This window comes from Delphinus delphis, chromosome 3 (genome assembly GCF_949987515.2).
Source record: "Delphinus delphis chromosome 3, mDelDel1.2, whole genome shotgun sequence".
In the NCBI taxonomy this organism is placed as follows: Eukaryota; Metazoa; Chordata; class Mammalia; order Artiodactyla; family Delphinidae; genus Delphinus; species Delphinus delphis.
The window spans coordinates 15,322,430-15,336,877 of record NC_082685.1 but is presented as its reverse complement, the minus strand read 5'-3'; the positions used below and the strand labels follow the sequence as shown (position 1 = coordinate 15,336,877).

At 53.6% G+C, this 14,448-nt stretch overlaps 1 protein-coding gene across 2 annotated transcripts in view; it reads right to left on the bottom strand.

Moving 5' to 3' along the window:
• BRD4 (bromodomain containing 4) overlaps positions 1-14,448 on the bottom strand; it is an 83,233-nt gene that overhangs the window by 14,171 nt on the left and 54,614 nt on the right. For both annotated transcript variants that reach the window (XM_060008148.1, XM_060008147.1), the window contains exons 5-11: positions 14,133-14,422; positions 13,088-13,453; positions 12,081-12,203; positions 6,272-6,487; positions 5,318-5,517; positions 4,677-4,972; positions 3,456-3,566 (exon numbers count right to left, since the gene is read on the bottom strand). In XM_060008148.1, the coding sequence (XP_059864131.1) occupies positions 3,456-3,566; positions 4,677-4,972; positions 5,318-5,517; positions 6,272-6,487; positions 12,081-12,203; positions 13,088-13,453; positions 14,133-14,422 (1,602 nt within the window). The remainder of the gene's footprint in view (positions 1-3,455; positions 3,567-4,676; positions 4,973-5,317; positions 5,518-6,271; positions 6,488-12,080; positions 12,204-13,087; positions 13,454-14,132; positions 14,423-14,448) is intronic.

Sequence of the window (14,448 nt, the reverse complement as noted above, 5' to 3'; positions counted from 1 at the left end):
CCCCCTCCCCAAGAGCGTGCGTCACACCCTTGGAGTGGGCAGCAGCAGGCCCCAAGATGGGACTGGAACCGAGTCCTTCCAGGACCCCAGGGGGCCGGAAGCTGAGGCTGGTTGTCTGGGAAGAATGCCCCATGGCCTCTGTCTGCACTTTCCAGCTCAAATCTTTCCAAAACATCAAGCATTCCTTTTCCCCTTGGAGCTATTAAGAAACACCCACATGCTCCGATCCTGGGAAAAGGAAACCAGGAGACTAAAATAGCTGAAGTGTGCTCCCTCCGCAACTAAAAGACCAAAATCAAGTCCAAGAGAATTCCCTGAACTCCTGTCCCAGCCCAGGCCAGGGGTGCTCTTGAGAGTGACAGGAACTGTGTGGCCACCCCTGCCCATAAAGATCTGTGGGTGGCATTTGGGAAGAGCCAGACATCAGCAATGTGATGGGGTGAAAGCTTAAGATGGCTCAGGGGCAGTGGGAGGGTGGCACTTGTACCACCACCTTCTGTCCCTCAAGCTGATTCAGAGTTTAACCAGAATCAAAGCTCAGTGGAAGACCACGACTCAAGTAACAGCTGGGTTCAAAAGATGTCGTGGGACTGGCCAGCAGTGCTGCATGCTCCTGAACAGGAGGAGGAACACACAGTGGCCTGGGACAGAGCTGGAAAAGAAACACCCCCTCCGCCCCAGTCTGTGGACGCACTGCCTCCCTAAAGCGGCCTTGCCCCAAGGACCAGCCCCCATGTCCTGAGCAGCTAGCAGCATCCTTGTCTATGGACAGTGGCCAGAGAGGAGTCCACGTACCACTGCCCTAGCCCCAACTTAGTGCCTCCGGTTCAATTTCTTTTGGTGATTCATGTCTCAGGGCTGTGTCGGCAGAACTGACAAATATAGGCCCTTAGGAATTTCAGCACTAATCCAAATGGAAACACAAGAACAAGAAGGGCAAAACAATTAAGCCCCCAAACACCAAGAGAAATACCTTCAATGCCCCCCACCAGGCCCCATTCCCCGCAAGGCAGAACCACCTGTAACTGGTCAGAGAAATCTACCCAGCTCCATGGACCCAGCACGAGCAGCTGCTGGAGGAGCTGCCCGGAGAGCAAGTGCAGGTTCCTGTGCAGGATGGGGGTGGCAGATGGCCACATTCAGTGGTGCCAGGGCACAGGCTCCCACTTTGGAACCTGTAGCATCTGAGCTGCAGGGCACAGATCTATAGGGTGGGTCCCTCCCAAGAGTAAAAGCTCTCAGCTGGCCTCCAACAGAGCTCTCCAGCGCACACAGAAGGCAAAGGAAAAGTCAGGACCACGAAGACAAAAGAGAGGCTCGTAAAACCCAAGGTGGGGAGGGTGCCTGGGAAGAGGAAGGAGCTGGAGGCAGCCGAGGGAGCCGCCAGGGCTGGACTGCCGGAGCCTGGGAGCCTGAAGGCTGGCGGCTCTGAGACTGTAAATCTCGCCCTCCTTCCTGCCAGGACAGCTGTTCCCAGGACTCTCAGATTACTTGTTGCACAATCCTTCCAGCTTCTTTAAAAGGGGGAAAAATGTGGAGGAAAAAAAAAAAAATCTCGGCAGCAGCAGGGAGCTGCTAGAAATACCGTCATGGTCACTCCACAGCAGGCGGCAGCAGGCGGGCTGTAGGACGCTCAGAAGCTCAGGAGTCAGGGACAAAGGCCACAGTCACAGATTCGCAACGGGGACATCAGGTGTGATGGTCATGGCCCCCTAAGGTGCCACAGTGGGTGGGGCCAAACCATGCTGTTTTAGCTATCAGGTCCGCTGCCAATTTCAACCTCTGGGGTATTCTTTGGTTGTTCAGATCCTTAGGAGAAAAGGCTATGAAACCCCTAGTAGAAACAGCCTGCTAGAAAATGCAGGAGGTACAAAACCCCAGAGGGAAAGACAAACCTGAGGCTTGGCTGGCACTGAAAGTGAGAAGTCAGCAGCCACCAGGAATGCTAATTGAGCCCAAGAATATGGCCATTCACCCTGTTAAGGGCACTGGGCCCTGGCCTGGGGCCAGCTCTGCCTGAGCAAGCACCAGATGCGGCGCCCCCTGCTGGTAGACAGGTTTAAAAAAGCAATGGAAGGGGGAGCTGGTTAGGAAGAAAGAAAAAATGGTTAAGGATGGAGAAAGAGGCAGCCAGCAAACTACTCACAGCAATCTTTGCATACAATAGGAGCTCAATAAATACAGAATATACTTAATGACTTTCATGTCACTTTGGTCCACTGAAAATGAGGTAGTCCTGAGCCCTCCCCCAACACTTGGGAAACCTGGTGTCCTTACTATAAAAGGGAAGAGGAGCAGTGACAAGACCCAGAGGCCCCCTTGTCCCCAGCTTCCCTGGACAGAGGCAGGCTGAGCCCACAGGAGGACCTGTGGACCCACACACCTCAGGGCAGCTTCACTCTTTCCAACTGCTGCAAATGATCCTCAAACTTCCTTGGCACCACCAGGTCACATTATTTATGTGACCAAAGTGGAGCTTATCATTTATTTCCAGTTAAAATAAAATATCAGGGATAAAATAGGTACATGAAAGAATATGCCAGGAGTCTTCGTTGCCCAAACACACGTTTCCCACTGTGGATGTGCACATTGCAGCCTGCCTGGAGGGGCACACCCAGGGTCCCAGGGCAGGCTCGCGGGTGGTCCACAGACTGCTCAGCTGATAGAGTTAGACCTGCCCAGGGACAACTCTGCTCACCCAGAGAAGGCCAGCTCCACCTCACAGAACAGGCTAGTCACCAGGCTTCTTCCCTAGCCTCTCCTCTGGGCCAGTCTGAGCATCTGCTCCCCCTGAGAATAACCAGGAGGGCTTATATCTGGAGGAAAGGTCCCCTTCCCCACCACTGGCACAGCTCTCAGCATCTCCACCTGCCCCCACCTCCCGTGTCAAAGCTGCTGCTCAGGCGCACCAGTGGATACAAATGCACGCCCATGGAGCATGGAGAGAAGGAACTGTTAGAGGTACAGGACACGCATGTCCAACTGCGTGCAGTTAGGAGTAGCCAATGCAGCAGTGAGCACACTATGGGGGGGATGGCAGTGCCCTAAGCCCCAGGAACAGCAGGGCCAAAAGCAGGCTGCTCCACACCTGCCAAATCACATCACCTGAAAGGGCTGTGTTGCATGCAACTGTGACACACGGAAGACTGTGAGGCTGGGCAGGCTCACGCTAAGATCAATTCCATCATCTGCTCCCACCCCTTCTTTCTCAGGTCTCTGCAGTGTCAATACCCCTGGCTACCTGTCTTCCCTGCCCCAGCCCAGGTCGAGGGTAGTGTGGGGGCAGGTGCAGGGTTACCCCCGCCCCCAGTTAGAGATTAACATGGTGACCAAGTAGATGGACAGATGGGAGGGCCCAGCAAGTTCTTATGACTGCCATCTCTGGTCTCTGGTAGCCTGGACACAGGATGGAGCACAGGCAGGATTCCGACAAGACTCTAAGTTAGACACCTAACCTGTTTCAGAGTCTTCGCTGTCAGAGGAGCTGGACTCGCTGGTGCTCTCCGACTCTGAGGATGAGAAGCCCTTCATCTTGGAGGAGCCAGCAATCACATCAACTTTCTCAGCTGCAATAAAGCAACAGGGACAGAGTCAGGCAGGGCCCTGAGTCCCATAAGCCCGAAGGCTGCTCCTAACGGCCGGCTGCAATCCTTCCGAACCCTGGCCAGACCCACATTTCCCAATGGTAAGCAGCTAGCCTACCATGCATGCCAGCCAAACACTTGGCTTACACTGGACTTTCAAGGTCCCTCCAATCTCTCAAAGTACCCTTTTACAGGGTTCATCAAGGATTAAGAGACCAGGGCAGGAGGGAATTCTCTAACACAAGGGACTGCTGTGATTATGCTCCCTCAGCTACTTTTCTGACAGTGGGTAAAGAGGACCTAAAGGGGACATGACAGTCAAAGACAGAACAAGACAAGGAAAGAGCCCCAAGGGATCTCCCAGCACCTCAGTGTGCAGACTGAGGCAAGTGTCACTGTGTGGCACCCTGGGCGGAGGATGGGGTGTGTGTGTGTGCCAAGGACCCCAGGAGTCAGTCCGGGCTGGAATGAAGGCTGTGTGCAAAGCCCTGATGTGGATCCTAAGTCCTACTGGTTCTAACGCAAAAGCTGTGAGCCAAGACAAGGCACTGATAACACAAAAGAGCTGCTTGGAAGACCTGGGGGTGGGGGAGGGGGGGTGTCACACCAAGCTAGAGAAGACAGCAGGCAGGCACAGTGCCAACTTAATGCCTTTCCTCCTAGCCACACCCCCCATGCCCAGAGACCCCAAAGACGCAGGGGGGTGGCTTCTGGGGAAGACTCAGAGGCAGGAAGCTAAGGACGAAAGCTGCTGCTGCTCAGAGCAAGGCTTAGGACACCTAGGTGCAGGTGGACCGCAGATGGCCAGCAGCCAGAGAGATCAACAAAGGCACCAATAAGCCTAGGGCTGAGTCTGATGTCACAAACCTTCAGAGGTTTCTATGTCAAGAATGCAGATTTTATAATCGGAAGGAAAGCAAGCCTGCAGAGAATGAGGGCCGAGACTGGAAGGCAAAGTTACCTGAAGGTGCCAACAGGGGCCTCACTACTAGAGGTGCAAGGGTAGCAGCCTGGCCCATCTGCCCAGCCCTCTCCCTCACCCAGGACTGGGAACACCACCCCCCGCCACCGCCCCAGGGTGCCCAAGGGCACCTTGAGGTTTCCTTTTCTTCCGCAAACAGGAGGTGACATAGCGCTCCAGTTCACGCAGGGTGGATGGCTTCAGGGTCTCGAAGTCAATCTCGATCTCGTCGGGGTTGGAGTTCTTGAGTGAGGGCTCCCGCGACTGAATGATGTGCACCACGCGGCCCAGCTTCTCACCAGGAAGCTTGTTGATGTCCAGGCTAAGCTGCCGCTTCTCTTCATACGACATGGGCTTGCACTTGTCTTCTTCCTCCGACTCATATGTGGGAGGGGGCTTGCTCTTCATGGGTGCTGGCTCCTTCTTGCTACGATGGGGTGATGCAGACACCATTAAGAATGGGTCCCTGGGGGAAGGTGGGCACATATCTCTCCATTTAGGGCTTGGGGAGGCTTCCACACCCCCACCCAGTGGTCTTCACAGGAAACAGAGGGCACTGGCAGCACCTTCCTGGGAGCACATGGCTGCAGTTGAGACCACAAATGGTGAACTGGGGGGCTGCTCTGGTTTGTCTTGCCGCCTGCACCATGCTACCTGCTATCCTCTCTCCCTCAAAGGCCCATCCCAGAAAAAAGAGCAGAGAGGCAGCCTCCCTCCCCACTGTCCCCATCTGGACTAGGGGCACTGGTGGGGGTAGGGGTGACCCACAGACCTTGTGTTGTTGTTACTGGTATTATTTTTCTTGGTCTTTTTGGGAGGAAGTTCCTTGGCTTTGCTTTTCTTATTCTCCTCCACTTCCTCTTTCTTTTTGTGCTTTTCTTTTTTCTTCTCCTTTTTGTCTTTCTCCTTTTTCTTTGGTTTGTTCTGCTGGGGCTGTGAAAGGGCTGCAAGCTGCTCGTGCACGGCTTTGAGCTGTGGAGCAGACAAGCAAGACACACAATCCCGTCACCCTGGTCTCTGGCCCTCAGCTCCACGACCTGCCGTCTCACTAGATATCCAAAGTGCCCATGCCCACCCAGACCCTGAACTCCCCAGGGTGGCCCAGTGTCCTCCTTGTCAGAGGAGCCACTCAAGCCCCATGACCATGCTGGTTCCAAGAAGAGGATCCCTAAAGAGGCTGGGCAAGGGTGCATAGACAGGGACTTCCCTGGTGGTCCAGTGGTTAAGACTCTGCGCTCCCAATGCAGGGGGCACAGGTTCATTCCCAGGTCAGGGAACTAGAGCCTGCACGTGGCAACTAAAAGAACCCACATGCCGCAACAAAGAACCCGCACTCAGCAACTAGACCCAGCGTAGCCAAATAAATAAATATTAAAAAAAAAAAAAAAAAAAAGAGCGCATAGACACATGTGGGCACTAAAGGCCTAATGGTCAGCTTGTAGAGAGAGGAACATCCTGGAAGCCCCAGAAGAGACGCACCATATGCTGACTCGGCCTCCTTCTTCCAGATACCAGAAGGATACAAAAGCCTCACCTCTGCCCAGGGAACAGCCACGTCACCCCATCTCCATACCCACAGTGTACATTTAAGTATGAACAATATGCACCTGACCTGGCACAAGGGGACCAGTGGGAATTCTGCTCATGCTGGAACTCATGCTGGGGCGGGGTAGGTAGGGGGTGGCGGGGGGTTGTGGTTTGAAAATGGGGCTGCCTGTGTCCTCACCTGCTCCTGGAGCTCAGCCAGTCGTTGGGCTCGCTCCTCCTCGGAGTCATCAGTGGAGCTGTCACTGTCTGAGGAGCTATCGCTGCTGCTGTCACTGGATGAGGGCGGGGCCACAACCTTGGTGGGCGGTGGCACCGCTGGGGAGGACACAGCCACCACAGGCTCCTCGGGCTCATCTGGCATCTTGGCAAAGCGCATCTCGAACACATCCTGGAGGTGAGGGGTAGGGGGAAGCTGTGCCCATGAGGGCTGCTGGGTGCCCTGGGGGTGCCTGGACTGTGGCCCAGCGTCACACTATCCCTGGCTGCTGGGGGTGACTCAACAGGAAACAAAGAGGGCTGAGTCAATGGTGACCCCCTTCCTTATCACTAAGGCGAGGGGCTGGCAAGGGCCCCCTGATAACCCTTTCAACACTCCTCTTTCAAATCTCACTTTGGGGAGAAAGGTGCTCCCGACATGGCCTGGCACCGACTCCCTGGGAGACACAGCTGAGGTAAGGACAGGTGACTCACATCACAGGAGATAGCCAGCCCAATGAGGACATCAGTCTGGGGATCCTTGACAGATGGCAGGCCCGGACAGGACCCACAGAAAGAGTGCTCTGAGACTCCCATCAGGTTGATGCTCATTCAGTCAGCACATCTCAAGGGAGCCTTCCGGACGGTGGGCCGGGCACCAGGACACAACAGTGAACAGAACAGGGGTCTTACGGTTCACATTCCCATAGGGAGCGGGTGGGGTCTGCAGTTTTAGAGTTCCAGAGGGAACAAAGGTCCCAAGGTGGGAGTGTGCCCAGCACAGAGCCCACAGCCAGTGAGGAGATCAAGTCCTCGCTGTAGTGGGCACAACACTGAGCAGGGCCATGCCACTGCCTAAGGCATCTCCAGGGTACACCAGAAATGTGAGAAAGTTATAGACGAGATATGGGATGCTGAGAATAGGCTATGGGAGACAGCCAGCCTTGTGAGGTGCAAGCAACGTGAGCAGAGACCCTGGGCTTACTGAGCATAGGATCCCACCCCAGGAGCTCCTGAGACCTGGTTTTCCAGTAGGATTTTGAGACCTGCTTTAAGCCTGGAATAAGTCAGTTAACACAGCAACTCACATAACAGAAGGGGGGCCTTCCCCAAGTGTGAATCCATGTTGGAGAGAGCAGCATGGCCCAGAAGGGCTGTGGGGTAGAGCTCCAAGGCTGGTATTTCAAACTTGAGTGTATCTGACAGAGCCCACCCTACAAGACTCTCCTGATGTCTCTGGAATGCAGCTTCAGGTTTCCCCGCCCCCAGGAAACTGGAAATGAGTGACCTGGGCAGCAGGGCAGGCATTCCACACAACTGTGGTACTGTCCCCTCCCCTCCAGACTACTCAGGTTCGGCCTCCTCCAAGGCAGGTTCTCCTCTCAGCAAGGTGCTGCCTGAACTCTGCTATCTGAGTGGTTTTCAGTTTAAGTACTAGAAAGGCAAAAACTTTCTAATTTAATCAGAAATAAATCATGGAGCAGATCTGAGAGCAACAGAGAAGACAAACAGGAGGGATGACCAGATACCATTATCACTCAAGCTGCCAGGGAGAGGGGGCCTTCAGACCAGGTGAGCAAGACCCTCTCTGCTCACAGTGCCCTGGATGTGGGCAGGCTCAGGTCCATGACTGACCCACATGAGCATCTGAAAGAGCCAGGCCTGCTCTTAGAGAAATGTGTCTAAGAAGGTGGTAGGGCATCAGGACCCCAAGAAGGGAGAAGGGTGGCAAGCAGGGCCAAGCACTTGGCGCTGCTGGGAGGTGACACTTTACCAAGTGGAAGCTATCTCGTGCCACTGGTCTGTGAACATAGCCCCCAACACCAGCTGCCAGACAGCTCTACCCTTACCACAAGGACATCCCTGTTCCTGACCCACAGGCTGTGACTGTTGTAGAAATGGGGGTGGCACTTGCCCTAAGCCCTCCTTCCCCTCCCTAGCTGCTTCTGGTCCCTGCCCTCCCAAAGCCCCAAGACCAAACAGCAAGGAGCATGAGACAAAAGCCAGGTGGGTTGCCTGCCTCCTGGCTGTGCCCAGCTGAATGACCCATCATCCTCCCACCTGCATCAGCCCAAGTGGGGGACATACTGGGAAACACACTCGGGCCTGTGTGCCAATGAGCTAAGGGCTGCTGCAGAAAACCTTCCCAAGTGGCTGAGACTTGCACCTGTTCTGTGGCAAACAAGAATGATGTACTCCCTGTCCTGAAGGGGTGAACACAAACAGTTGTACAGTGCCGTAAGTGCTAAGGTAGAAACAGCAAGGGGTGGCAAAGAGCCTTTGGGGAACTTGAGACCTAAGAATGAGAGGAGGACAATAGCTGTAGACACCCAGGAGGATGGTACAAAAGAAAGATCAAAGGGGCGTGGGGGCAGATAAGAGGATGGTAAAACCCGATGAGATGCACCCAGGGCAAGTATGTCATGAGGGAGGACGGTGACAGAAAGGAGCAGTGAACACCAACAACCAGCACCCACCAGGGGAGCAGGGGCTCAGGGCTCCTGCACCAGAGCTGGCAGTATATTCAGATGAACCCATCTACTCCGCCTGGTGTGACATTACCTCCACCCCACTCCAAGAATCTGAGCCATGTCGCAATTCTCAATATCAGAAAGAACACTGGTTTCAGAGAGTAAGTATCTCCTCTCGCTGGAATGTTGACCAGGGCCATCTACTCTGGGCTACATCAGATTCATGGAGGGAGCTCCCGCCTTCCCCTTTAGTGAAACAGAGATGCTCAGGTGCTGGGAGGTTGCAGTGTCCGAAGACTCCCAGGCAAATCAGCCTGCAGCTGAGCACAGGTGGAGACCCAAGGAGAAGGTGTTGCCCAGTCGGCCCCTCTTTGGCCATGCCTGGATACTGCTGTGAGGCTTAGCCATACCTGGGCAAAACGAGGGCACAGAGGTGGGGAGTACAATGTAGGCCATGGAGGCACACGAGGTGCCAGGTGGTGGGGATGCGGCCGTGAGTGAACACTCAGATACACAAACACACTCTCACACACGCTTCACAAGCTTCCTACCTCTGGGATCTAATGCAGGACCCCAACACACTTTTCTCAGTTTAATTTTTTTCCTTGCCGTAAAAACAATTGCGTACCACCATGAATTTGCACTTTCTCTCAAAATAAAACTCTGGTAATCCACATAGGTGCAAAACTTCCTAAATTACTCCTCACTTCACAATAGAACAGAGGGTAGAGGACAGTACCACCAGCAGCTCTGGGCCCAGCAGCTAGGCTAGCAGCCCTCAGCTCAAGCCACACTCACGCTCCCAAGGAAACCCTGAGCCCAGGGGCTCCTGACTATCTTTGTGACCATAGCTGCCAGGTGGCGGGATGTGGGTTTTCTAAAGGCCCAGAATTTACAGGCTGAAAGAGGAATATAAAGTGGATCATTTCCCGTAAAACTTTCTGGGTAAATCCCAGTCTTTTCGCACAGCCTAATTAAGAGACAGTAGATCCCAACACCTCTTACTGAGGCAAACAAGGGCTGGGATTTTGTTACTCCTCCTCCCCAGTGGGTAATCTTGCCACCTAAACCATGCTGATCCTAGAAAGCTTCGAAAGAAAGAAGAAAACACAGCTCAAGATGCTACAAAATACAGGAACTGCCTTCTAGAGGAAAAGTCCACACAGGGGGCCTGCCACGTCAACTGGGCTGAATCAGGCACCCCCACCTGCCTCCTGGCATGTTACTTTCAACAGCGTGGAGACCCAACCTGCAAGGGACAAAGCAAGCTGGGGGCAGAGGCAGCCTCGTGCTGAGTGGCCCACTGCGCACTGCCCCCTCCCCCCACCTGAAGTGGACCCTCCTCGAGAGCAAGGACCTTGTCCCATCGTCATCCAGCCTGGTGTCTGGAGTCAATGTTTAGAAAAGAGGCTGCTTTGTGGCAAATATCTCAGTGCCCTTGCTATGAGCAAATCCCGTGTCTGGGCATGCTCATGCCACTCCCAGAAGGAAAAAAAAGCAAAAGAAACCAAAAAAAGCCTTAAAACAGGCACAAAAATTAGGAAGACGAAGAGCTAAAATATATCAGAGAATATCTTCTTTCTTCTTTTTAAATAAAGTCGCTCAAAATAGTGATCTTTGGTGCTGACAGAGAACTTGTTTTGGTTTAGCTGTTTGCATGAGGGCAAATAAAGGGCATGGGTATTAATCTGGGCAAATGCTATCCAAGTCCTCAGGGAGGAGAAGGGGAGAGAGAATGGGGAAAGGGGGTGGGTGTGCCTCCCTCCCTCTCTCCTCTCTCCTCTCTCCCTCCCTCCCCCCCTCTCTCTGGGCACCACTGCCACCTAGTGGCTACATATGAGAATTGCAGAAAAGTTATAAACCCTGATCTGCTTCAAGGATGGGAAATGCAAAAGTAAATACTGAAAAAGGAAGCTTTGTGAAGAAAGCAGACAACATAGCACTGAATTAAAGAGAGTCCCCCTTCCAAAAACATAAAACAGAACTAAACAAAAAACCTCAGATAAAATAAAAAACTAATAAACAGCCAGTAGAAATACAAACCTTCAAGTCTGAGTGTGTGTTTAACGATAGCCAGATCCATGCTAGTAAGTTTTTTTTTTTTTTTTAAACACCTAGAGTTTCAGAGCACTAAAGGCTAACCCAGACAGGCTGCAGTGAAAGAACAAAGAGGACCATGCCTTGGCTCCAACATGATGACATAGGAGACACTATGCTGGTGAATGCATGACAACGTGTGGAGTTAACAGAGCTGGAAGGCAGGTGGGCAAGCAGGGCTCAGGTGACCTCTGATAGACACCAACCCACAGGTCACTAAAGGCCTTTTGCAAGCCTTGCTTCTGGAAGCATTTCACAGATGGCTGAGAAAGCCTGGTTTGAGAAAGGCCCACCCAGGTGCCAGGAGAGGACCTGATGCAGGATGTGCAGACTGGACCTGTACCTTGTGACAGCAGGTGGCTCAGCCCACAGTCTGCTTTGACCCTGAAAGCAAAAGTGCAACGTGGGACCTTGGGGAGAAGAGGCTGGGAATTTTTATTATGTGTAATTTCAAATAATAATAAAACAGATTATAACAGTACTAAATATCGACTTTTTTCTCCATAATTTTTAACTCCTCATTGTTCTACCCAAATATATGTCTCTGTTTAAATTTGGGTATATGCTTTTCCTTTTTTTTTTTAAATAGAAAAAAGTGGAGTTAGTTCACATATTTATGCTGTAATCTGCCCCTCCCTTCCACCCATGTGTGCACTCCACAGCGTACATCACCCAGAATCAACTTGAAGGGGTTACGAATCCCACCCATTAGTGCATCATGGCCACACAGAACATCTAGAAGCAGCCGCCCTGGAGCGGGAAGGCAAACAAAGGCTTTCAAGGCTCTGGTGAAGAAATGCCCACAGTTGGGCAGTTACTTCAGCTCAGAACTGTGACAAACTGTCTACCTGGCAAGAGTGTCCCTCGCCGACTTGAGACAGGTCTGTTTTGGAGAAGAGGTTGGGCCATGCACAGGACACGCACTCTTCCAGCCAAGGGCAACCGAATGCAGGGGGGTGGGGGGTTTTCAGTGGAACACCCCAAAATCCAAAATGCCCAAGACCATAACCAACCACCCTGCTTTAATTATAAGGAAATAATCCTAATGTAAAATTTATGTGTTATCCTGACTTTAGTCCACTCTTCCAAAGCAACGTGGCATTATACCAAAGCAAGTGACAAAATCTGCCAAGGCCCATAGTGGCCTGGCCCACCCAGGACCCCAGCCAGCCTGCTCCTCTGCAGGATCCCACACCCGGAGCTCCCCCAGAGCCTCACCTGGAGCTTGCGGGCCATGGCCACCACCTCATGGTCAGGAGGGTTGTATTTGTAGCAGTTGGAGAACATCAATCGGACATCGGCACCAAATTCCTGAGCATCACGGTACTCACGGGCCTCCAGTTTAGACTAGAAAGACAGGACGGGTCCTGGTTAGCCATGGCTGCCCCTACTCCAATGGGGAGGTGGCAGCAAGGAGGGCTGCCTGTAGGAAGGAGCAAGTCAACTTCTCAATGGCTCTGGGTTTAACCCAGACCATAGTGGGGAGAGGTTATCACCCCAGTTCTCAGCACCAGGTGGACAAGGAGATACTCCAACACCAAGTCTCAGGGCGAGGAACTGCCCTGCTAGCATCCAAACCCACCCACTGTGCCTGGCTAAAAGGCAAGTGGACAGAGAAGCCACAGAGGTACTGCTTAAGCCAGAACTGCAAAGGGAGGGCTGGGCCCAGTTCTGACTTGGCCTGTACTTGTCCTGGTGACATCGGACAGGGCTGGTCAAAAGGAACACAGCAATGTCCCCTGCTCTGCCCATCCCACGTTTGGGCAGGCTTACTCCACTCTCAGAAGGAAAAAAGTGCCAAAAGGCTTAAAATAAACAAAACCAAAAAGGCCTCAGAATACTACAGTGAAAATGCCAGCACTTGTGTGCCCTTTACTAAGAGACACCAAGGCCTTCTTCATGACATAGAGCCTGGCAAAGTCACCACTCCCCAAACTCTCCAGGAGCATCTACCGAGTGAAGGTATCTATGGGCACTGGGCCTCAAGGCCACAAAAGGGCTCATCTTCAGATGAGGGAAAGGGCAGCATTGCTGTCTGTGACCAAAATGACCACATGATCTCAGATGATGTCCCCATAATCTCCAGCAGGGGGCACTGGGCTTCCCTGGGCTGGTGAGAAGAGCCTAGACAGCTAGTAAGACTGGGCCCTCCTCTTGGACAGGCCTCAGAGGTGCTGGCCTTCCTTGTCCCGGGGAGCCCGTTCCCCAGCTCCAGGGGCACACCCACTAACCTTGATCGTGCTCATGTCCATGGGGTGCTTGATGATGTCACAGTAGTCATGCAGGCCCAGCGCCTCCACGTCCACGGGCTTGTAGAAAGGCCAGGCGTAAGCTGCGTGCTTCTTGGCAAACATCTCCTTGAGAATGCCACTACAGCACTTGAGCTGCTCTGAGACCTTGCTGCTTTTATCTGGCGCTGGGTGCTGCTGCGAGTCGGGAACATCCTTCTTCGGAGGCTTAACAGGCCGGCTGCTCTCCCGCCGGGGGCCCACCAGCTTGGTGGTCTTGGGCTCCGGGGGCAGTGAGGGTGGCTCGTGAATGGGGTCGATGGTGGTGGGGGTGGTGGTGTCCGCTTTCCTCTTAACCCCCTTCTTTGTCTGCCGAGAGCACAGGCGCGATAGGCACGGTCAGAGGCAGCGGCCGGCACAGCGGGCCCTCAGGGTCACTCCTGAAGCCAGGTCCTTTCTAGGGTCTCAACACTCACAGGGAACAGGGCCCAAAGGTAAATTCCACAGGTGAAGGACTGAAGACAGGGAAACCCTGTCCCACCACTCTGTTCTGCAGCTGGGACAGGACCCTGCCAGTGGCAGGAGAAAGCACACAACTAAGTGTGGGATCTGCTCACCAGAGGCCAAAGAGACTTTTGAAAGCAGTTTCCTACATGCCAGGGACCTCTCCCACAGCCAACCTCTGTCACTCTGGCCACCCATGGGAGGCACATTTCAGAGACTATTTAGACAGCATCTGCAAATATGCAGTCTAAATTAGAAATGGGAAGGGGGGCAGCAACCCCCTGGGAGGTGTTACACAATTATGGGATCTGTGGGTCAGCAAGACAACAGCTTTTAGGCTGTGCTGATTTAAACACAGCTTGATCCCCCCAGGTCCTAACTACCCACAAGTGCCCTGGGAGCCAGAAGCATCAGCAAGGATAGGTGACTGTCTTCTGTAAGCCTCACTATAATGGAGTGGAAGGGGAGGCAAGGGTCATCTAGCTGAGGTGACCGGAGTCAGCCAGTGGTCAGGCTAGGCCACACACACGCACAGGACGCTCACCTTCACAGGCTGTGGGGTGGCCGCGATGATGGGCGGGTGGCTCTGCACAGGCTGGGGGGCTGGTGCGGGCGGGGGCAGTGGCTGGGGGGGCACCGGTGGGGGCGTCTGCAGTGGCTGGGGAGGTACCACTGTCATGACAGGGGTCTGGACGATGAGGTCTGGGGTGACAGCGGGGAAGGGGTGAGGTGTGGCCTGCACGGGTGGAGGATTCTGCTGAGGGGTCTGGGTCTGCGGAGGAGTCGATGCTTGCGTTGTGTTTGGTACCGTAGAGACGCCAGGTTTTGCTGTCCCTACCAATCATAAAAGGGACAGGTGG